The sequence below is a fragment of the Molothrus aeneus genome, chromosome 5, assembly GCF_037042795.1.
Source record: "Molothrus aeneus isolate 106 chromosome 5, BPBGC_Maene_1.0, whole genome shotgun sequence".
Classification (NCBI taxonomy): domain Eukaryota; kingdom Metazoa; phylum Chordata; class Aves; order Passeriformes; family Icteridae; genus Molothrus; species Molothrus aeneus.
Genome location: NC_089650.1, coordinates 56,775,063 through 56,799,567, shown reverse-complemented (window position 1 = coordinate 56,799,567; position 24,505 = coordinate 56,775,063). Strand labels below are relative to the sequence as shown.

The 24,505-nt window shown below is 39.7% G+C and overlaps 1 protein-coding gene across 4 annotated transcripts in view; it reads right to left on the bottom strand.

Moving 5' to 3' along the window:
• Positions 1-23,375, bottom strand: part of SRPK2 (SRSF protein kinase 2) — a 128,964-nt gene extending 105,589 nt beyond the window's left edge. For 2 of the 4 annotated variants that reach the window (XM_066550851.1, XM_066550852.1), the window contains exons 1-2: positions 23,281-23,375; positions 23,097-23,181 (exon numbers count right to left, since the gene is read on the bottom strand). In XM_066550851.1, the coding sequence (XP_066406948.1) occupies positions 23,097-23,181; positions 23,281-23,296 (101 nt within the window). In that variant the 5' untranslated portion in view covers positions 23,297-23,375. Of the gene's footprint in view, positions 1-23,096; positions 23,182-23,280 lie in introns of those variants that run through there. The other 2 variants (XM_066550846.1, XM_066550850.1) reach the window with 2 other exon arrangements.
• Between the last annotated feature and the right edge of the window lie 1,130 nt (positions 23,376-24,505).

Genomic DNA, 24,505 nt, shown 5'->3' with positions numbered 1-24,505 from the left:
CATGGAAGGTCATATTTAAGGGAATTCATTTTCAAAGCAATAGTTCCTGTAATTACCTAAGAATAAATTGGCTATTGTATATCTAATCATTACAGTCAAAGAACACAATAATGTAGAAGAATTGTCATTCTCTTTGAATTAAATATCACAAGCAATCCCCAGACTGCGTTTGTGCTTGAGGTGTTTTTTCCTATGGGAAGGGCACATCTCAAAATTCAGAACTGCTGATACTGATGAGGGAGTTCATGAGTTACCCTGAGTGAGAAATGTCCAACAGGGCTAAAAGAGCCCTCAGCACATAATTTCTTTCAAGAAGGCAGCATAAGAAAGAATATAAAACCTACTAAGAGGGCAATTTTAGAGAATGTGAAGTCTTTTTCTCTGTTGGAGAGCTGGCATATGGTGAGCCATCACAATGTTCAGTATTATTTACAGAAAACAATTACAGACCTTACCATTATCTGAAAGATAAGTTACTATATCAGGTTTAGACTTCTGCAAAATGAAATACAGGTATAGGGAAAAAAAAGAAACAAAAAAATTACATCATTCTCCATGTTAGAACAAAAACTATGTATACAATATGAAAATTAAGGTGTCTCTGCAAGCTGTGCATTGTGCTCTGGGATGAGCCTGCTTGGCAGCTCCTGTACAAGTGCCTCTTCCTTATACCAGTGGCCTCTGTTCTGAAAGAGCATCAATGCCAGCAGGAAATCCTTCAGATAAAGACTTTGAAGTAATGAGGTTCAAACCAAAATTTTTCCCTTGCAAGGCAGACTAAAAATCAAATACTGCTCCAAATTTAAACACCTTGAGAATAATTAGAGGAATTTCTCTTTTCCCTTTACTTACAGGCTATTATTAGTTAGTTATTTTCTTACCAGAGTACTGGAAAAGCTTGCTTTCTCCTCTGAGAAAGGGCTTCAGGTTTATAACTATACAGTTCATGTAAAAATACTGCTATATAGAAGAACTAACATCTTCAGTCATCTCTAACATAAGTATCAAGAGGTTGCAAAATAAGCAAATTATTTTTAACACACATATGGTAGAAGATAAATAAAAGCTTTCTCAATGCACATGAACCTGACAAACAATTCCAGCTTGGAAATTCTGTAGTACACAGATCTATCACTTGAAGGCATAAAAAATAAAAAGCATTTGTTCTGTTTAAAACATCACAAGTGCTAAACCCACCCTCTTATTTTTGATCTGCTTTAGATCTTACAATTAATTCCTGCTTTGATGGAGAACCTGACTGTACAAATATTCTGAGTGCCTAAGACAGTATTTAACTTTAATTTGGTAATTTAATAACTGTAAATGAGATGCACATAAACAAAGAATTTGTTTGGAGAGCCCCATCAGCTGATGTCTGAGATGGGAATGAAAGGTCCCCTTTGTCTACCTAAAAGATGTTTTTCCAAGTGACCTCTGGCATGTCACTTAAATTGAAAGGAGGAGCCTGAAGCTTTCATGAATCTGAGGTTATATTTTTATGTGACCTTTGTTAAAGACTTTGAATTTACCGAGCATAAGTTATTACAAAAAACATCAGTTTGTTCAATTTAAAATATCAAGTGTGCTATAAGTAACATCAAAAATGAACAACATGTAGAGTCCAAAACAAAATTAAATGTAGGTCTCATGCAAAACAAAATTGTCTGGTTTACTGATGTCTTTCAAATAATGATTCAAGAACACTTGATTTGAATACTTCAAATATTTTTAGCAAGTAGCTAAAAATCAGTACAAGACTGAGATTATAAATCTAATCATATTCATCTCCTTATATGGATTTATTAAATTACCAAAGGCCTTGATTTCAGTTCATCACTAGCAGCAGCACAATCATATAATGAAGCAAATTCAGACTGGCTCACGCTGGAATAATCCACATTGACTTAGCACTTTAATTACTCATGTTTCAGCCTGCTATAAGCTACTGTAAGGTTTTCCTTTACAAGTCAGGGGCTTTCTTCTCCCATCAGTGTCTAAATAAGTAGCTAAGTATTCCTAGTTGCTTTGGGTTTTTATTTCCATGGAAGTCTCTCCAAATACAAATAAATGTCCTAATGCCTGGCTTAAAACTTCATTCCCCAAATCTGACCCAGAAAAACTTAATATGCCAATTTCTATGATTAATTTTTTTTAAAAAATTCCCAAGCAGCCACCTTAGTGATCTAATTTATTTAAAGTAAAATTAGCTTTGTCTCCCTGTTGTTCTGGTATTAAAATTAAGCTGTGTCCCACTGCAGTTTTGGTGTTTTAACTTGATATATGTAACTAGCACTTGGATTGCTCTTCTCACACAACTGAACACAAAGCCTTCCAACTACCTCTGCCCACTCCATACTTTTCACCTCAGCACAAGTGCAAAATGCCACATCTAAGGCAGTTACATCACCCTAATGGTATTCAAAAGCTAAGTAACACAGTATTAGCTTCACTCACACTAGTGATTTCTTTATGCATTCTTAAATAATACCACACAAGCTAAGGAGCAGCATAAAATTCCTAACTATGGCTCTCTGAAATGGTAACACTGGTGCACCATAACATCCATACTGCAGTCCTGAAACACCACATCTTCAAAGCCATATCTACACTCCTGCTCACTGCAGTTAAGATATGCTGATAGATTTGTAGTCTAAAGGCAAAAATAAAGCAGTGTAAGAATACCTAATTCTTGCTTAAAGTTCCAGTCTTAAAAGCACAGTGATGACATTCCCATAAGCTTTGCTTTCTTCAGCCATTCCACCACAGCCAGGCAGTGAGTCACAAATGCAGTCACAAATCACAAATCCCTGTTAGACACAAGTTCCAGGTCTGCAGAACACAAAAGCCATTTTCCAAAGCAGCACAGCATAAGAAAAATCTTCATAGCAGCACAGCTCCCTCTCCAGCAGAAGGTAGGTCCACAGCAGGACATGGAATAACAAGGTTATCCAGGAGTGGTTTTTCTTAATGACAATTCTGATTAGTATTTATGGTGATTTTAGGAAAAATTTAACCAACTACACAATTTAAGTAAGACAGAAGAACCCTTTGCACCTTCCCTCCCACACTAATTTTCACATTTCGCAATATTAAGATATATTTGGATTATATTTTTTAATTGTTAAAATATTGAGATTTTGAGTATGTTAACTACAAAAATTCAAAAGAGTGGGGAGAAATACTTGCAAAAATAACTAATCACAAGTCCAGTACCATAAACAAATTACATAATTAACAGCACCTGATTGCCCATGATTTAAGCTTTTTTCCTCACCACTGTCTTAGTCCAGTTACTGCAAGCTTCTCCATTACCCTTCAAAGACACCTTCCTGACACAGGACAGCAAAACTCCAACACCTGCCCAAAGCAGAGGTGTTCATCCAGCACTCCCTGCCCAGCAGGCAATTCCAATGCATTCTTATGGTTTGTCTTTGAGACCCAGATCTCCTGATCTGGTTTTAACACTAGTCTAGATAAAGATTAGTCTTTGTCACTTGCAAACCCTGTCAGGTCCCTGGAAGATTTTGAAACTCTCAACTTCCCTGGAATACTACCTGTACTAAGTTACAAAAAGATGTATTCTAGCATTCACTACTATTTTCAGTCTAGGACTAATTTATATGCACATCAAGGGATTTCTTAACTTGTAAAGCTCATCTTAGCTCCTCAACATGCTAACATGGATATTAGTTACATTAGCTGATGCACTTTAAAGCAAATTAAAATAATATTTTAAACCTACCACAGCATGAAGAAGAGAAACCCCCTTTTACCTCACAGACTATTTTAGACAAAAGCATAAGCCAATGCCCTCTTGGCTCTTAAATCCACCAAAGCAAAATGTAATTTTTACACCGAAGAATAAAAAGAAAAGTTTTGTTCAAAGAAAACCTCACAGTAGAAGAGGACAGCACTCACAGAAAATCTGAACAGGACAATAGGTGGACAATAGGTGGGACGTTTCACCATCTCAAAGTAGCACACTGAAGTTGCTCATTCTTCAAGTGAAAAAAAATCAGGCTGTGTAATATATCTCAGTAGTTACAAGGACAGTGGCATTTTATTATGTAGTCCCCATGCTCCTAGCAACAAACTACAAAATATCTAATTCTAAGAAACACTCTAAATAGTGCATTTTTGACTGATTTTATCAGTCATGCAATACAAACAGAAGGAGGAAAGAAGTCAACCCAAGCAGGCAGCTGACTGATGGCCAGTACTCTGCTTGCTGCCACAGAACTGCCAAACCCTTGTGGAAAGATTAGGGAAAAAAAAATTAAAAATATTTAAAATATACTAAAGGGTACTAAAAGATGCAGCTTTTTTTTTTCTATGGTTGTGGAACTGACTTCCTTTTACTATTTGCATTTGTGTTTATATTCAAATTGTTCATAAGCACACAGATAATCAGCTGCTTAGCCAGCTAAAACTTCAATTGTGTCATGTAATACAGGACTTGTAAAGAGCTGTGTAAATGATTTGTCAAACTTCATTCATGTTTGACAGAGCAGACACTTTCATTGCAGGAGAAATTAAGTAAAAGTCAACATGTAGGTAATTACTTGGACACAAATGGAAACAAAGCTTAATATAATGGGAACACAATAGATTCTATAGCATATAACTTGGTTATCTTTGCAGACAAGATCTTGGGGCCTAGGCTACTTGGACTATTTGCCTGAGACAACATAAACATATAGGAGAAAACTCAATACAATAGAAACACTATTTTAGTTTGTATTCAGGATTTAACTAAATGAGCCCTGTAGCCAAACTGCACTGTATTTGCTCTTCTTTTACAAAGCAAAAAACAAGTAAGGAAAATAATTCTACTGCACATAAATAAATGTTTTTGTGTTGCAGCTATCAAAACAGATCCATACTTTGCTGAATCCATTTCTCAAAAGCATGCAGTACTGAATAGGAATGAAAATCCACAAGGGGAACAGATGGATTCAGATGATTTTGGAGCAAAAGCCACTGCCATCTTCCAAAATTTTTCAGACCACCAGCAAAACTCTTTGTCAACTTTGTATTTACTGTAGTTCTGCAAAGTCACAGCAAATAATTTTTCCCTGCCTGTCATATCACAATGAAGGAGCCACTGGAAAACAGACAAACCAGAAACACTTTTTATTTCAGGGTCTACAAACCCACACATACTGCCAGCAGCTCCTGTGCAGAAATTATAAGGTACAGGAAGAATCAGTGAACTACTTCACACACTTCTGGAGATTTTAAAGAAACAACAGATCAATTAGCCTGGGTGCTGAGTGTTCAACCTTCCAAGCATCTCCTCCTTCCCAGGAGCCACATGTCCCTCCGTGCAGAAGCAGCCTGCAGTCCCTGCTCCCCAGGGCTGTATTGCTGCTAGACACAAAACCAGGCACTGCTCTGCTGGGTCACTGGCAGGCATAAACCAAGGGCACACCTACAGAATTTATTCTGTCTTCAAGAAGCAGATGGGAAAATAACAAAACTGTTATTTGCATAGAAAAACAAAAAAACATTAAAAGCATGCACAATCTATAAACTTTAAACTGGAAAACACAGCAAAAAAAAAGTTAAAATTGCCTTAAATGAAGGGAATTAAAGCTAGCATTTGCAGCATGTGAGGCAGACAAGAAAACAGACATCCCACAAAGCATCCCACTTTCTGATGTGTCTTAGACAAAAGCACAGGGCTGCCTACAGAGCACCAGTCCTGATGGGATACTTGCTGAGGCAAGTAGTTCCAGCAGTCCATCTGCTGCCTTTTGTGATGGTTTTGGGTATTCTCACTTATTTGAGGATTCTTGTTTCCAAAGGAAAAAAGCTCTCCCAGACATAAATGTGATCAGGGACCTGCTTAGTGATTAACCCAGCTGAAATGAGTCAAAGACAATTCAGCTTTTACAAGAACAAAGGCATGCAGTACTCACTCTTAATAGGATTAATCAGTAGGAAAAAAATATTCAAATGAAATATAATTCAAATATCAGGAAAAAAATTCACGACAAAGAAAGCCTGATGGCACTGAAGTACAAGGAATGTTCAGGTTGTGTCATGGCTCTTCTTGTCCCTACAGAACCAGGAGATGCCTGAAGAGGCAAGGAAGCAACACTAAGGTAGAAAATCACAGAAAAGTATTAGAAAACTGTTAAAGGGAGACCTATTTGAAAAGACTGAGATATGGTAAGCCTGTGGTAACACAGACACCAGACCATCACAGAAAGCAAAGCGCTCAGAACAAGAATGCCAGGAGGGCATGGACACATTGTGCAAAGTACATGCCACGCCTGGAAGAAAAACTGTTAAGCAGCAATGACACAACATTATTTTTGGATAAAATGAACCTTGAGAAAAAGGACAGCTAAGAGAATTACAAGTGTTTCTTCGTGGTAGAAGAAATACCATCAGGATTCAAAATTGACACAATGACAGAAAATACACTTTAATATATAACACAGGCAAGTTTCTGCCTTGCATTAACACAGGCCACCTCAAACATAACCAGGATACTTCACCTACAGAAACATGCAACAATGAATACCAGGAAGAGGAATAACAGCAAGAAAGTCAGCATTGGATTCTGGATCAGAGTCTAAAAACCTTTAACAGCATTTGCCAACTCATTCTGCCTGCTAAGTGAATTTTAGCATTTACATTCCCTGCTCAGTTATCCCAGATACAATATCAATGTGGCTTTACTGACCCCTATGCCTAAGACAGCCTATAACCATGAAGCACTTTCACACAGCCTCTAACAGTGTAATGCATAAATTATAAATTATTAAACTTAATAAAAACCTTAATAGCAGCAGACTCTACAGGCATAGGTCTTACCACAATACAAAGTTTTGGAAATACTTTCCTTTTATCCCAGTAATGTTTAAATGTCTACTGTAATAGAGTAAGATTAAACCACCTACTCTTACAGAGGCAGTGCATACAGAGACCCATGTTAGAGCAGTAATACCACCATGTACAATGTAATTACCTACCTCAAAAAAGAAAATGGAAAATAAACTGAAGTTAAACCTGTAAAAAAACTTAAACAAGCAAAGAAAAAAATAAAAATCCTTAATGGCACAATTCTTAATTGCCTAGACCTTATATACTAGACATAGCAACTTATGAGAACACTACCACTGAATTTAGGAAGCACCACTCACAACCTCTCTGAACAAGCAGTCCAGTCTGATCTATGACAGAGTTTATTTGGCACAAAGACCATCAAATCAAGAATCTTCAATACCACTTGAAAAGCATCACTTAAAGGGAATGCTTGTGCTGTATCAACCACACCAGAAATAGATCAGGAGAAATTGCATGACATAAGGACTGAGGAACGGTCACTGCAAAACCCTAATAGACAGCAGACAGAAAGAAGAAAGGCAAAATATAAATCACTCCAAGATAAATTAGTTCCTCCAGCAACTGCCTGATTAAATGATTATAAGTCCTAACAAAATAAAGACTAAGTATTAAAGCAACAGACAGCATTACCTCCTCAAAACTACCCAAGGGCCACAGCAGGGTTACTGGCATGCCCATTACTGACAGAACACAGCATTGGAAACAAACCCCAAAAAGGTAAAGCACCCAAGAAGAAAGCTTAACAAGAGCACAGCATATTACACAGATGTTTCAAAAATGCATGTGGAGTGGTCCAGGCAGGATGGAGCAGGCAGACAGGAGCTCCAGTAAAACCACACTGAAGCAGAAATGTCACTGTTACCACCTACCAGCAATTTCATTATATGTATTCCCAAGGTAATAACCCAAATAGGAGCTTGAGCAGGAACACCAGCAAAAGCATCTTGAATCACCATGCTGAAAAAAGATATACATATCTAAATAAAAGGACCAGACACCTCTGATAAGACAAGCCCTGAGACATGGGAAATGGTTTCTGTATGGCTTAGTTGTGCAAGTCTCTTCTCTCCCACATACAAACCCAGCCTGTGTGCTGTACAGTGGCACCCACACCAAAGAAGATAAAATCAGCACACCCATTAATAAGTGTCTACTTGTAACATACAAATATTTCATTATTTCACCCACAGCCATAAGTAAATTCGTATTGATTTTAAATTAAGTAGTTTGAAATGTTTCATGTTCACATCAATAAAGATTTGTTTCTCAAGTAACATTGATACAACCCAACTTAATCTAACTGGGAGGTTAAAACAAGTTTCATCAGGAAGTGGTATGATAATAGTTCACCTTTGCAAATGTCTAACAAATATTGCAGAAATACAAAAAAGAGAAAGCCACATTTCCTCTCCATCCAAGCAAATACACCCAGCTGTCCTCAGTCACCAATCACCCACACCGAGCGCTTTGGAAGAACACTTCCTCTCTACATCAAGAAAATCTTGCATACAACAAGTTGTAATGTTTTCACTTTAATCAAACCTACTCCTTAGTGCCCCATTTTAGATGACAACTTGAACTGCATGTATTGGAAATTTTTTAATTGATATTGCCACCTAGCGGCTTGTTTCAACAATATTAAATAATCATAAAAGCCAGCAGGAGAACATCAACATCTACAAGAATTTTCCCAAGAGCCATCAAATATGGGTTTTCATCAGTATAGAAAAATCTAATTCTGCTTTCCACCCAAAACAAAGGAAATCCTCAATGACTACATACAGAATTAAGCCTGAGGTAGTACATACTCCCCAAAATAAAATTATTTCTATGGCCAGAATAAAACAGCATCATAAAATCATTTGGTTTATGTTATGCAATAATGTAATATTGAAAAACTCTCCAAGCACATAATTCCAGAGGAGAAGTACCACTACGAAAATCTATGTATAAAGTTTACTTTTTTCACTTTCTTGAATGCAAAATAGAGAAGAGGAACATATTTCCCATCTCTGGTCCTCACTTTAATGTAGGTCTGCTGTTGTGTTTCATGCCAAGATGATCTGAATATCCTAAATACAGAAATTAAAATGCAGAACAAGTCCTATTATAAGGGAAAACAATTTTCAAAACAATGCTGCTGGCAAGTGCATCTTAGTTAATGTGGTGGTGTTCGCAGGGGTCCCAGGACAAGGGAAGAGATGAGAATCTTGACTTCATGTTTCAGAAGGCTGATTTATTATTTTATGATATCTATTATAGTAAAAGAAAATTATATATTATAACTATACTAAAAGAATAGAAGAAAGGATTTCATCAGAAGGCTAGGAAGGAAAGGAAAGGAATGGAATGATAATAAAATCTTGTGACTGACCAGAGAGTCTGAGACAGCTGACTGTGATTGGCCATTAATTAAAAACAACCACATGAGACCAATCAAAGATGCACCTGTTGCATTCCACAGCAGCAGATAATTATTGTTTTTCTTTTTCTCTGAGGCTTCTCAGGAGAAAAATTCTGGCAAAGAGATTTTTCAGAAAATATCATGGCAACAAGTTATATGAGAAAAGAAAAACTAGACAAGAAGTTCTTAGTATGTATGCAGCTTTTCCATTGCTATTTCATATAATAATAGAATTGTTTAGGTTGGAAAAGATTGTATGTAAGTTATTGGTTCCATCAACTGGAACTTACCATCACCATGTTCACCACTAAACCATGTCCCCAAGTGCCACATCCACGTGCCTTTGAACACTCCCACAGGTGGTGATTCCATCACTTCACTGGGCAGTCCATTCCTTTGGCAATCTGACCACCCCCCTTCAGTGAAGAAACTTCTCCTAGTACCCAATCTAAGCCTCCCCTTGTGAACTTGAGGCCATTTCCTCTGCTCCTGTCACCTGCTCCCTGGGACAAGAGGCCAAACCCCTGACCACAGCCTCCGGTCAGGCAGCTGTAGGGAGTGATAAGGTCACACCCCTGCGTCCCCTTTCCTCCAGGCTGGACACCCCCAGCTCCCTCAGCTGCTCCTCATCACAGTTGTGCTCCAGACCCTCCACCAGCTCTCTTCCCTTCTCTGGACTCTCTCCAGCCCCTCAATGTCCTTCTTGTACTGAGGGCCCCAAAACTGAGCACAGGATTGAGGTGTGGCCTCGCCAGTGCTAAGTACAGGGGGACAATCCTTGCCCTGGTGCTGTGGCCACACTGCTGTTTGTACAAGCCAGGGTACCTTTGGCTTTCTTGGCCAGCCTCAGCCAGGCACACACAGGCTCACTGTGATCCAAACTAACACACACACAAAATAGAATCCTACAGTTAGAGATAACCCTGCTCTTTGTTCACACTACAGCCATCTTCAGTATCTTGTGGAAGCATTGGTGTTTATCATGTAGCATTAGTAAAAACTGATTGACAAGACAGTAATTTTCATACTTTCTGCTTCCACATCCCTGTTTCTAAAGGACAAAAATACTTTCTTTTTACCTTGCTGCTTCAAAAACCTACATAATTTTCATGTGTCTGTGCATCCAAGCTTTTTTCACAGCATGAGGTTCAACAAGACCAATGCCAGGTCCTACAGTTTGGTCACAGGCAGCACTACAGGCGTGGGGCAGAGTGGCTGGAAAGCAGCCCAGTGGAAAAGGACCTGGGGGTGCTGGTGTTCAGTGGCTGAACATGAACCAGTGCATGCTCAGGTGGCCAAGAAGGCCAATGGTATTATTATAGCCCAAAATATATATACTTACAGAGAGAGAGAGAGACTGGTTATTACTCCACATTTTTAATACATTTTATATAAAAACAGTACTGAAGTTATAATCAGGAAAGGAAAAAAAAAGAAAAAATATTATTTTCCTTAACCTTGAGGAGATACACAGACCAGGTCTTTTGCTTATGCTATCATCCTCTAAAAAACTCAAAAAGATCTCTCCATTATTTGCTGCCATGTTTCTGATCTGCTACAGGACACTAAGTATATCTATAATGAAGCTAATACCTTGAAAATGCATTCAAGCCCTTTCAACTATATTTAGCTAGAATGTTTATCCAATGTTTAGTCAGTTCAGTGCTACACAGCTCTGTCCTCTTTTATCTCAAAGCCCTTACAGTTTCTTCCATGACTGCAGGTACAAAAGTCCCATTGTGAGAAGAAATAACAGCTTTCTAATGAGGTGCTGAATAACTACATGTTAAATGTAAAGGAAACTGAAAGCTACTCTGCAAACCACCCATATTTAAGGACAGTACTTCAACAGGATGCAACCTTCACAGGTCTTTCCAAAGCTTATTTGCAAACAAGAACTTCACCACTACCCAGATTTTCCCACTAGCTACTACTGCAGTTCCCAGCAAGGAAATAATTCAGGATAAAAATAAAATAGTTTAACATTATATAGACTTTCTATAAAAACAGAGCAGATTGTATTGGAATCTTAAAGCTAACCCTCTTATAATTTTTCAAATATACAGGAAGAACCCCTTTCTCTGGCAGCATCCAGGTGACCTGAACAGAAAATGGTGATTGCTGCTCTCCATGGATCACACTAAGCAAGGTCATGGAGCCAATAAAAATGCTGCTGCCATTGTTTGTAATGGGCCTTTGTGCTAAGGTGAGCCTTGGGACTTTCCATATTCTGACTGAAGATTTGGCCTGCCTGGAGATTTGTTTTAGCATTGAACAGCAACAGCCCACTGATCAAAGGACTATTACCTACTTTTTCAGCTATTGCTTCACCTTGTACAGTTGTGCAGAGTAGCACCCATTGTTATACATATATCTGGAACTAATAGAGCAATAATAATTATTCTGTGTAAATAACTATTTAAGATGCTGAAATAAAATGCAGTGTAAAGGATTCAAGATATGGAACCACTCCAAAGGACTAGAATGTGACAGGATGACACAGAGAAGACTTGGGGCTACAAATATCTCACCACTGTTCAGGTGCTGGCTGCAGAACTGCACTCACAGAAGTAACAAAGAACAAGCATCAAACTGTTGTGAAATACACTATTCTACAGTCAATCTGGATGGCTTGACATTGATTGTAACATGGATTTACAAGGCAGCACAGAAATAACCTGCAGAATAACATAAACATTATTCAAATGCATTTCAGAATAGGGAGTAAAAAGTTACCAACATCAAGCTCTCAGACCTCTCAGCAGGGCCAGGAGGCTGATGACTGGCAATATCCCTCCCTTCTCCCAGATGAAAGCATCCATCCCAAAAGGGTAAGCATGGCACTGGGGAAAGAGCAGGTACTACAAAGTTTGGGAATGTATCATTTTGTCTGTAAGCAACTGGAAACAAATACTGATATCACTGTAACTCAAATATCAATAATTATTTGGTTGGACCTTTAAGACTTTGTAACAACCTCTCTGAAACCTGAGTGCAACAAAGCAGCGAGGAGAGACTCTGAGACTTGGAAGGGCAGATCCAGATGGATCCATTAGTAGCTATTTAACCTGCAGAGAAATACATGTCCAAGCTGCATTAATAGAACACCTCAGCAGCTGGTGGGTGCAGATCATGCTGCAGACATGGCAGACAAGCAGTGAAGAACTTCAGGCTGAGAAAGCACACAGCTGGAATACTCATTACATTCTCTTCTTCCCAGCCTCCATAAAGAAAAGAGTGAGTTCAGAATTAATTTATCATCCTGTAAATAAGATAATATGTTACTTGGAGGGGAAATAGCAAGCCATTTTATTTATACCTACAAACACACAGGCATGCTCTCTTCACCTCACTAAGTCCCCATTTCCAATTTTCACAGACTTATTAGAGCATCTTGGGTGCCTGCTCACATTAACTGGAGCACATGCACATATTTCCTCCATCAGTGAAACCCTACATTGTACATCAGTCTTTCCATCTTCTGCTGAAGTAACAGTGCCTTTACTCTGGCTCTGCCCTGTCTTCTATTTCCTTTCTCCAAACACCCCCCTTTATATTCCTGTATATGTGCTAAGATAAGCCAATGTCACTATACACTCACTGACTCTTCATTCTGATATTTCAGGTATATTCTATTTACTGGCAGCAAGTATGGCCTTTGCTGCTTTCCATTGCTGCTGATAAAAGCCAAAATTAAATTTTATCCTGTGAAATGGGTGAATATGCATTTAGTTCTTGATTAGGTTTTATTTCCATGTGATCTATAATAACTCAGTTTGAATGAAACCAGATCATCTTAAAAACAAGGCAGCTTACTCCTTTTTATTTCACTTGTTTATAATTGCCATACATTGATGAGAACACTACAAGAAGTAAACCCAAGAAGAAAGGTGAAGATACTGGGCAAAGAAGTGAAAGGGGACCAATTTTTCTACTTTGTGGTTTTCAGTCTCTCCTGAACACTAAAGATTACACACTTCATTCCTGCTGTGAGATTAAAGGGACTTTATCTACTGAGTTTAAATGATATTTAAAGACTCACAAATTATGTTTGCTATGTAAAGGCAATAGCTTATGTACATGCACATACATAACTATTACTTATTACTGCTACCAATGCAAATCAACCATGAAATATGAACTATAATGTATTTTCTCAAAAATACAATATTGGCAGAATTGACACAAACTGTGAAAAAAAATCAATTAAGGATACAAGCACCAAAAGCAATAAAATATTTTGCTTAGTTCTGCAGTATGATTTTAAAGCAGCTCCTTTATTACCAATGTAAATTTCATGGCATCAACATTGAGTATCACTACAGAACAAAATCTGAGAAAAAGTTGAAAAGCAGACTCTGGGAATTAAGATTCTTCTTGCTGGATATTGCTCTTTTGCAGCAATCATTGCTAAGTCAAACATGCCAGCATCTGGTGCACCACAGTTCAGAGTTTAACATAGTAATTTAAACCATGCACAGTTTCAATTCAGCTTAATACCTCGGGCTGTGAACTGTAATTAGGAAAAAGCTGGCACATATTCAGCTCCACTGCCCTTGCATATTAACATCATTATGCCTTAAAAACATTCTGAATAAACCAACAGGACAAGCACGTTCTCTGCACTTTGCCCATCAGGTCCTGATGCTAAGAAACAACTCACAGAGGTCCCATGAGGACTGGTTTGCTTTTTAAAATTTTTGCCAACTCTTACATTATTTTCATTACTTTTGCCATAATTAAACATACACTGTATTGATTTAAGAGAGACATTGTCAACATACATATAATGCCACTTTCTGATTTAAAATCTCAGTCAAATTCTTCTACTTAAATGCATGTCTTCCATAAGAATTCCCACTTATTGAAGAAATCAGATGAAGTGATTTTTAGCAATCTATGCATCTCACAAATAAATGGAAAAGATAATTATTTGCTGACACAAGTTTCTGGTGTTAAAACCATTATAAAAGGACCTTCTTTTACCATTACATAGTTTTATTTTTAAAGTGGCTTTACTACTTGACATACTTATCTAAAATGTTGATTGTTTTAAGTGGGAAAGGAGCATAACAATGCAAATATGTCAAATTGTCTGATTCACAATTGAAAGAGTGAATTATTCCTTTTTACATGTGTAGCCCCAAGTTATCGTGTTCCTTTTTCATGATTTGCAAAGGCAGACTATCAGACAAATCCATTAAAAAAGGCCTAGAATTCTAACTATAAAATGAATTCCACTCACCAGACAGATACATACAGTGATCCCACATACTGATGTATGGAAAAAACTATAATGAAAACGGAAAAACTTTAAAAATAAATCTGTGGGTTTGCTTCAATATATGTATTCAGCTGTAGTTTATTTTAATGTTCCTTTTAGTGGCAGCTATTAAAAATTCTCTGTTTTCACTGGCATGGCAAAGCACAAGCCATGGATTAAGATAAGAGAGAGAAGGTACAAGTGGAAGAGAAAGGGAGTCTGATCTACTTGAACTTTATCTCAAGTTTTCATAATGCTACAATTAGGACAAGATATGGCACTGTGTGAGACACAAGCTACTGAGAGTCACTCTGGAAACACAAAATTAGATCAAAATGATCATTTTAAAAGAGTAACATCTTTATTCCCAAGACAAATATTCTCATTACACAAAACTGATTTCCTGGTTTCAGAAATAAACATTAGAGAATACAAGTATACTACTTTTCAATTATAAAAACAGGATAAAAAATTTTATTTCCAGTACCATGCTTCTTATACAATATGTAAAAAATTAGTCAAACTTCGTTGCAACATTTTTAGATAAACTAACCAATTCTCAATAACACTTGTTTTAGACAAATGAAGAAAAATTGGTATTGTCTATTGGAATAAATAATTTCAACCTTGTTTTTAAATGCTGGATTTACTTAACAGCTTGGACTAGCAGTGAGAATGCAACACTTAGAAGTAACTGATCCATACTAAACACCAAAGCAGTTATGTAACAGGTAGCTGGTGATCTAAAATATAGTGGTAGCCTCAGCATAGTTCTTTAAAGCTTTATCTCACATTTTAAGTCCACTTGAGATTCACATACTGTTTTCACATCCTGCTTCTCCAAGAGCCTGGACTGGCTGGTGTGCCCACATCATGTCTGCCCACCACAGCATTGCTGAGTTCATCACAAAGCTCCCAACTCCCAGCACTGCTCATTTCCTGATTAAAGAGTGTCTCTATGAAATGCACACTGTGGAAGCAACTACCAAAAATCTCTGTCTGTCATCTTCTCAACACTGTTGACACAATCCAACTTACACGTTACTATATAGAAAACATTTCTGGGAAAAAAAATAAACACTAAAACCTCTAACTTTAAAAAGAGAGGCAATGCCCTAAGAGTATTTGACTGGAATGTGATTAGATGTCTAGGGACCAGCATAATGGACTTGGACACCAACATGTGCTGAGACACTGTCACTAATATACAAAACAGGTCACCCCAAGCAATAGGCTACCTTGAAAAAAAAGTCAAATGCTTTTTCAGATGATTTTTCAGATATTATTATCCATTCAGATGATTTTTATTCTTTTGAGCCAGAACTCCTAATAGTATCATGAAGTTCCTGGTTGTATGCAGGTTTCCCTGAAGCTTTACAACATTCACCAGGGAATAAATCCTGGCAAAGGGATCTGTCATAATGTGCCTCCTGACACCAGGAAAGGGAACTTGAAAGAAAGCTTAAGCCTCTGATCTCCTCAGGGCTCCCTCTTTCATAAAAGTGCTGAATTGTGACTGCTGCACTAAAAAGAAAAATCATTTAATGACCCATACAGCCTCATTCTAACCCAATCACCATTGTTTTGTAACTCAGTTACCTGGCAGCAGCCAGGCAGCATGCTGATACCTGTGTGTCAGTGAAACTTGATAGCAACACTTCCCTTTTAATCACTCACCTTCCAACTCCATCAGTCTGCTGCTTTTGATTATGCTGCAGAAGGGCTGCAAAGCTACTGGCCAGCCCTTACACACCAAAGCCCAGCATGGCCTATAATCTCATGATTGACACTTGCACATGGCAGGTTGAAATAAGCCTGAAATTCCTTAGGCATCTTGACTCTTACTTCACAGGTGAGTGAACTACTGAGCTATTACATAAGCATGAGAACTGAAACCTTAAAGTAAAGCTACTTGTTCACAGCAACTGAGGAAATAATCCGAATTCTTAGATTCACAACTTTAAAGCAATCCAGGCTCATTTTGGCATCAAACTCAGACCTGCAGATGGCATCAAAGCCTACAGGAAAGTAGCATTTCAAGCATGCCCATTCCTTCAGTATTTTTCACTCCCTGGAAAGCCTCCTTGCCCTATCATCATAACCTTCCTGTTCTTGGGCAGGAAAGCTCTTCTCAAACACACCTCTACTGATTCACTGTGCACTGGGATTTAGGAGCTAACTCCAGCTTCACAGCTCCTTCCTGAGCCAGGTACAGAAGTGTCACACATTAGGCCACCCTGTTTGGATCCAGGCTCACAGATCCTGTCAGGCTTGTCAGATGCTGCAAGTGATCCACACAGGTGGCCTTGAAAATCTAAGGGCTGCCACACTAATTTAGGTCAAACACACACCTAGGCCAGTATTGTACCACGGGGTGCCAGAAACATTTGCTTGGAGAGGAGTACACAGGTGGATCACTCTGTATCAGGACAAATTCACCTGACAGGTCTTCAGCAAACAGGGGCTTGGAAAATCACACTGCACTGACAATAGCATTCTTAAAAACTATTGATGGTGCTGCTTCCCTGTCTTATCCTTCTTAAACCCACCTGTAACTTGGACTCTACAACATATTGCAAAGCCACATTCTGTCTCTCATACTGTACAAAAAGAAGCTGGGTTGGGGTTTTTTCCACAGGAGTCATTCTTTGAATATCATTGTTTTGTAATGAATAAAGGCGAGTTATTTCTTCTTCCATTTCTATACCTGTAATGATTTCTTAGGCATATCAAAATGCTTCTTAATCACCTTTACATATCTGAAATGTACTAGTCATAAATTAAGCTGCCCAATATCCTCAATCACCTTCACTACCTTCTTCTTTGAGCAGTTTCCAGTTCTACATAATCTTTTTTGAAACAGTACAATGTTAACTATGTAATCATAAATGTAAACCACCATTTATAAAGAAGCACAATTTATTTTAAAACATTAGCTTTCAAACATTAAAATGGCCATAAAAAAGAGTACACTTTATTTATTACAAGATACCTTACTGAAGTCTCAGCTGCACTTAACTGCATTCTTTTAAATACTTTTTACTTGGATTTTAATGATTTTTATTAATTACTTGGATCTTTTAATGATTTTAATGATGTTTTTGAAAATCTACATTCCAGTCTGTGATGAAGGAATAACATCACATACAGGTGAGCAACAGGAACATAACAGGCAGCAGACAAACAGTTATTACACAGAGAAACTACTGGGGTGAAACATGAGACCAGAAAAAGCAGAGCAGTGCAAAGGGAAGAAATAGGTCCCAAGAGAGCTTTCTTTAGAAACATGAATACGAAACCAATGCAATTTTAATACAGTTTGAAAAGTAGTAAACAAGTGATTTTAACATTGGAATTTAAGGTACATATTCTGTAGCTAGACTGCTCTGACCTTTATCACTGCAACAAGAACAGTAGAGACATAATTTTTTTTCCTCAGGGATAGGAAAATATAATTGACCTCTAACGATGGAATACTCCCTTCCATTTTAGAAAACTGCAAACTAAGCATTGATAATAGCTCAAGGCAACTGAAGCCCTTGGTTCTTTTAATCTCCTACATTCAAATTATCAACTTTTAATTAACTAACTTCTGTTGAGGAAAAACAGTGAGGCACCAATACTGTCAAGAAGCATTATTTCACCAGGGCTATTCAGTAGTTTCCCTTTAACCAAGAAGCTCAAGATAAGATTCCTTTAGCATTAACACTCAAAGAGACTTCCTTAGCTAACATTACTTCATTATGGAGGACATCGATATAAAAGTCAAAAGTCTGCCAGCTGCTTTGCTGGACAAATCAGAGTATGTGTTATTTAGACATACACTTTAATCATAGGATTTAATCATAGGATTTCCCAATGTATAACTTAAAATAAAAACAGTACACGTGAAATGCAGAAAAAGTTAGCACCTTTACAGAGGTTCACTTTGAAATTTACACCACCTTTTTCAGCCAAAAAGCTTGTTCAGAATATCTTCTTTAAATACAAAAAGTTCTTCTATGGTTATCTTAGGCTGAGATGCAGACTGCTGCAATTCTGTTCTGCTACATGTGCTTTATTATATTAGGCTTATTTTTCCAGCCAGTTCTGCACATTATGAGAGATCCATCCAAACACAAGTTTACAAAGGCAGAGCTCATCCTAAAAGGTATATTACTGAGATAGACAGTGGACACAAGAAGCCCTGCCAACTTCAAACAGGACCATCCCTCTTACACTTACCATATGCTGTAACTGTTAACAGATTAAAAGTGAAAAATGAGATATCAAGGATAAGGATTGTAGAGAAGAGGAAAAATAAAAAGTCTTGCTAGGAAAATCAGGAAGCAAGGGTTCACTTCAAATATATGAAGGATGAGACAAACAGTACTTTAAAGGTACAAATACTGGGAACTGTAATGACAGGTAGAGAGACAATGTTTTGTTTCTTCAAATATTAGTAATTTTAATTTTCTTTTTAAACAACCCAGTAAAACAATGCCCATTCACAAAGTCCCCACAGGCAATTAGAACAGAATTAGTTATTGATTATTAAAATATAGACTAGATTGCAAAGATAAGAGTCTGGTAGAATCACAACAGAAGCAATTACTACTATAAGAGAGGGACCAATTATGAATACAACTGCTATATAGTTACATTTTCATTTTATCATTTAATTTTCTTCATCGAGAACTGAAGTCACCTTATTTGCTTTCATTAGATATTGGCACAACTTTGGGTTCTACTCTTCTGAATCTTTCCTACTCCTCCTCTTTAAAAGCTTTTAAAAATTTAACATTAGCTTCTCTGACACTCTTCAGTAAATTATCCCAAGAAGAAAAGAAGACAACAACTTCACAAATGTTGCACTTGAAGGGCAGATACAGGACCACTGCAGACTGTGGGAGTGTACAGCCACTCTCATATAGAAAGGCCAAGAGCTACACCCATGGCCTTTTATCAGTGCCCAGAATACATTCAGCCAGTGTTCATGGGAACAGGAACTACCTCATAGATGCTGCTTCTAAGGAAAAAAACTACTGAAAGAGGCTGAAAAACACTGTGGTAGAGAAACAGTAACAAACAAAAGCAGTGCATGACTTTTACACATTTAAGATTCCATAATAATGTAATATATCCTAAGCCTTGCTAGCTGTACAGTAGTTATGGGTTCAAGAAGTTAGACATCTGGAAGTGCACAGTGCAGAAATCTGGCACTTCCCATGTTAGCCAACACAGATGTACTGCACCACTGCAAAGTAACAGCCCATGGTCTACACCACCTGCTCTAAAGTACTGCTTAAAAACAAAACCAAAATCAATCTTGGTATTTGGATTTATACTTCTGGATCAAAATATGCAGCACACATAATCTTCTCTCCATAGGTTCACACACCATCACCTAGATTTTTTTTTTACTTACCAAATGCTTTCTTTTAACTTTGGATAAAGATGTACAGTTGACATGCCAAAGAGGACAACTCTAACTGGGTATTCACTTGGGTTTTGTCACATTCACTTAGAAATAAAGTCAAGCAAAAAAATATATCCAAGGTAGAAGTTTACCCCCGGTGAAGCCTGTACTGGTCTGAACATACAGAGCCTACCATTGTGCTGAATGCAAAAGGCAGATGTACCTGAGGCCATCTGTTAGCACTAAGTGAAGGACAGTAAACAGGCTTGTCTGCCTATAAGCAAGTTTATCTCTGAACAGACTCAGGCATCTGTCAAATTCACTATTTCACAGACCTCTCTCAATGCAGGCCTCCACTTCAAGAAGAAATAAATTGCAGAGGATCCAAATTAAAAATTTTGATTAATCTTTTGTCCAGTTGAAAAAATACGTGAGTAGTTTGAACACACTGCATGTAAATTCATCTATTACAACCAAAATCAAGTGCTAACTTATCATAATTCAGTGAGATACTCTGTTTCAGTAGCCTGCATGTTTAATTTCAAAGTAAATTTTATTATTACAGGTAACTATAGGTATAGTCTTGATTCAAGACAAAGTGCTTCCTCTTAAAAATATGAGACACTCAGTTTCTATTTTCTTTTTTTTTTAAAACAAACCCAGATTCACCTCCACCACTTCTCATTGACTTAGGGGGTCAACACTGAGCAGCTACAGGACCAATCTTACAGCCTTCCCTGGCAAAGAAGGTCATAACTGACAAAAAGCTATTCAGAGTACTGCAACTTTTTATTCTTGTGCCATCACCTTCATACTCTTCAAACAAAAGCCTGCAAGTAAGCTACAATAAGATGTAACTCCCCTAGCCAATTTTACAAGAGAGGTCCTGCCGTGTCCTTTGAAGCACATTGTTAACAGCAACAATGGGAGTTACTCCATAAAGCTTTGGCCTGGCATAGAAAAGTTTTCATAAGAACCACAGTAAAGAAAAAAAACTGCTTTGGATTCAAAACTAAGTTACAATTTTCCTGTAGTGAACAAATTCACTACAGGGAACCTATGGTATAGAATCTCCAGCCCTCAAATCAATATTTTCATTTGCAGATGCTGTGCATTTGATGCACATCACCCATACCACATGCCTCTAAAACACTAGAATATGCTGTAGCAGTTGAATTTAAAGTAAAGCTAGAAAGAGGACCAAAGAGATACTGAAAATGTCTTATACTGGTTGTACTTGGGGGCCTCAACCATTTGCAAGGAGACTTAAAAACTTGAAAGGAGTTTTGCTTTCATATAGAAGCACAAAACAGAGTAGGTCATCTCCAGAGCACAGGAGTGGTATGAAGAGAAAATACACATAGCAGAAGAGAAAAGATAGCTCTTGTCAGCTACAGCAAAACCACTGGTTTCATAAGGCAACTGATCAGATTGGAGCATTGCATCTGGAAACGCCGACTCAGCCAGGCAAACAGCCAGCTCCTGACTGTGCACCCTGACTTAACAGTAGCCAGTTTCTTCAGCAAACACAAAGACTACCAGTTCTGCACTTATTATGGCTCTGTGAGAGCAAACTTTTAACAAACTCACTCAGTAAAACATCCCACTTAGCTCCCCTAAGAGGTGTATTGAATGCTTTATCACCTAAGAGTAGAAGTTTATTAACAACCTTGTGGTTAACACTTAACTGAAAGCTTCAAAAATAACTCTGAACCTAGAGCTACAGTGAAATTTAACCTATTTCTGTTTTCAAACTGGCAGAAGACAGATCCATGTAACACTACAAACTGAAAGTTTTTGGAAACAAGGGAATCAATTACTGCATATTTTGCACATAACATTTGTTTCCATTGCAGTAACCCCAAACTCAAACAACTGAAAGCATAATACAGCTTTTACACAATGCTGGAGGAAACAGCATGAGTGGAACAGGATGTGAACAAAAGTTAGCTGCCAAAGTCTAATCACCACTACACCAGCACCTCATCTATGTTATTTTTACCCATCCTAATGGGGAAAAAAAGCACTCATTTATTGTAACTAGGAAAAAAAAAAGCACACCAAACACCTTATGGTCACAGATAAATTGTTATTTCTTCCAGAAGTCACAGAAAGACCTTGCCCCTTGAATCACTTGCCATAGCAGAGAGCAGCATCTCTCCCCACCACATATATCCATCCATCCATCCATCCACCCATCCACCATACACTGCTTCCCAGTTCTAAGACTATCCAGCTAGGAGGAGAGAGGAATGAGTGACATCAGGATGTATTTCCCTGTCAGAACAAAGCAGGTAGACTGGATTCCTAAGTAACTACAACAAAGACAAGAGCCTATTGGCAACTTAATGAGTCACCAATAAAGTCCCACAGCACAAAACACAGTGAAAGTTAGTGACACAAGCATGTAATCCTTCAAGGACAAAAAATGAAAATAGTCCAAAGCCACAGTGTCCTAGGAAAGAATGAAGTGTGAACACTGTAGAGATGGAAGAACGTTCCTATGTGGCTCAGTGAACAAGCATCATGAGAAAAGATCAACTGGACAGTGACAAGAACATGAAGAGCTGGAAGAAGACAAGAAGGGGAAAACAGAACAACTTCTGTTCTTATCTGTAGGATTCACAGAAACTTAAACCAAAGAGATACTGGTATCAGCATCGTTGGCGATTAGACACATCTGGGAAGGGGAAATAGTCTGATGGTACCGAGGAGGATGAAAAAAGAACTGCCTGTAAATGGGACAATGATGCAGACAGAAACCTCGGAACAGAAAGCGCTGGGAAAGGAGACCACAAAGATGAGAGAACTGGAGGGAGAACCAAGAGGAACACGTGGGCTGGGCAGATCCCCCACAAACCGGGGGCTCTCAGGGCCGGCGGCCGGAGTGCCGGGCGCGTTCCACGGGGCACCGGGCGGCCCTGCCCGAAGGATGCTGAGCCCGGCGCCCGGGCTGGGGACGGTGCCCGAGCTGCCCTGGCGACAGCCCCCGTGGGAGAGCCCTGCCCGGGCGGGTGCTGTGCCCTGCCGGGGGAGCCGCCGTGGCTGCCGCGGGACCGGGCAGCCGGGACGGCCCGCGGGGGTTACGGCAGCGACGCGCGAGGGGACCACAGACAACGGAGGGGTCGCGGGGGGCGGCTCCGTCCCGGCGGGTCGGGGGTCCCCATACTCACTTTTTGTGGGGCGCCGAGTGCTTGTCCCTCCTGCCGGCCGCCGCGGACTGCTTGGGCCGCCGCCTGCGGGCCTGCAGGGCCAGCACTGCCGGGAGAAGAGAACAGCCGGGAGCCGGCGTGAGCAGCGGCGGCCGCGCAGCCCCCCCTGCTCCCGCCCTCCCTCCCGCCCGGCACAGCGCGGTACCTTTGCGCGAGTTCATCGCCCCGCGCCGCGCGATGCTCGGCGGGCGCGCCGCTGCCCGGCTCCGCTCCCGGCTCCGCTCCCGGCTCCGCTCCCGCTCCCGGCCCCGCCGCCAGCCGCGACCGCGCGCCCGGCACCGTCCGGCAGCATCGGCACCGCCGCCCCGCGCCGCCGCCGCCGCTGCGCAGGCGCGGGGGAGCCGGCGGGGCCGCGGCCGGAAAGGCGCGGGCGGGGCGGGGCGCGGCAGGTGGCGGCGGGCGGGCGCACCTGAGGCGGGAGCGGCCCCGCGGCCGCCGCCGAGGTGGAGCTTTGTCGGGCGGTCGAGCCAAAGGGGAATTTATTCTGCCAAGTTTTGGTCGTGATGGGAGTCGCGGAGCGATCCGTCCTGGTGCTGTGCCACGTTGGGAGCTGTGGGAAGGGGCAGAGGAGAGAGGCGTCAGTCTCCCTCCACGGCAGCAGCTGGGGCGAGATCAGCTTTAGCTTGTCCCGAAACCTGTGTGGGGTGAAGTGCCAGAACCTATTAACCTCGTGGCCAAATCCAGGGAAACTAGATTTCCTTAATTCTGATTCTCACTAAGTTGTTTGATTATCATGACGGACAACTCTTGGCAATTGGTTTTTTCCTGCCAGCGGCATCTTGCTGCTCGTGGTACCAGACACTGCTCTGATTCGGCATAGTCATGGCCCAGTGAACACTGCCACTTCTTACCTGAGCTGTGCTTGACAGTGTTACGACAGAAATTTTGTGCCGTCTATACCTTAGTGCCTGGGGCCAACATGATCTGGGTCATAGTCAAAGCTCCAGAACGAGAGTGAGGCTTGTCTGGGTTATCTTCCCGTGGCAGTGGAATTCCAAGGCATAGTAACTGAAAGGTAACAGGGGATGGTCATTAAATTTTGAGGCAGAACTGCCTCCCTAAGTGGCAACACAAAGAATCCATAAGGATGAAGATCCTAAAAGCAGCTACAGTCAAGGCATTATGAGAGTGAAGGGAACTAGCAGTAATTGCTGGTCTCAGGTAATTGGATCATTGAGATTTCATTTAGACAGAAAATTGAATCCCTAGGTCTGGTTAGTCCAGCTTAGGAGGGGTAGAGCCACAGAAGCTTAAAACCAGACAACCCAAAAAGGAAGCACTACACTGTATAATGCTTTTTTGCCTGACTTTTTTCTGAACAGAAAACAATAGGACCATGAAGTTTCTAAACTGCAGCTCTCATAAGGCAC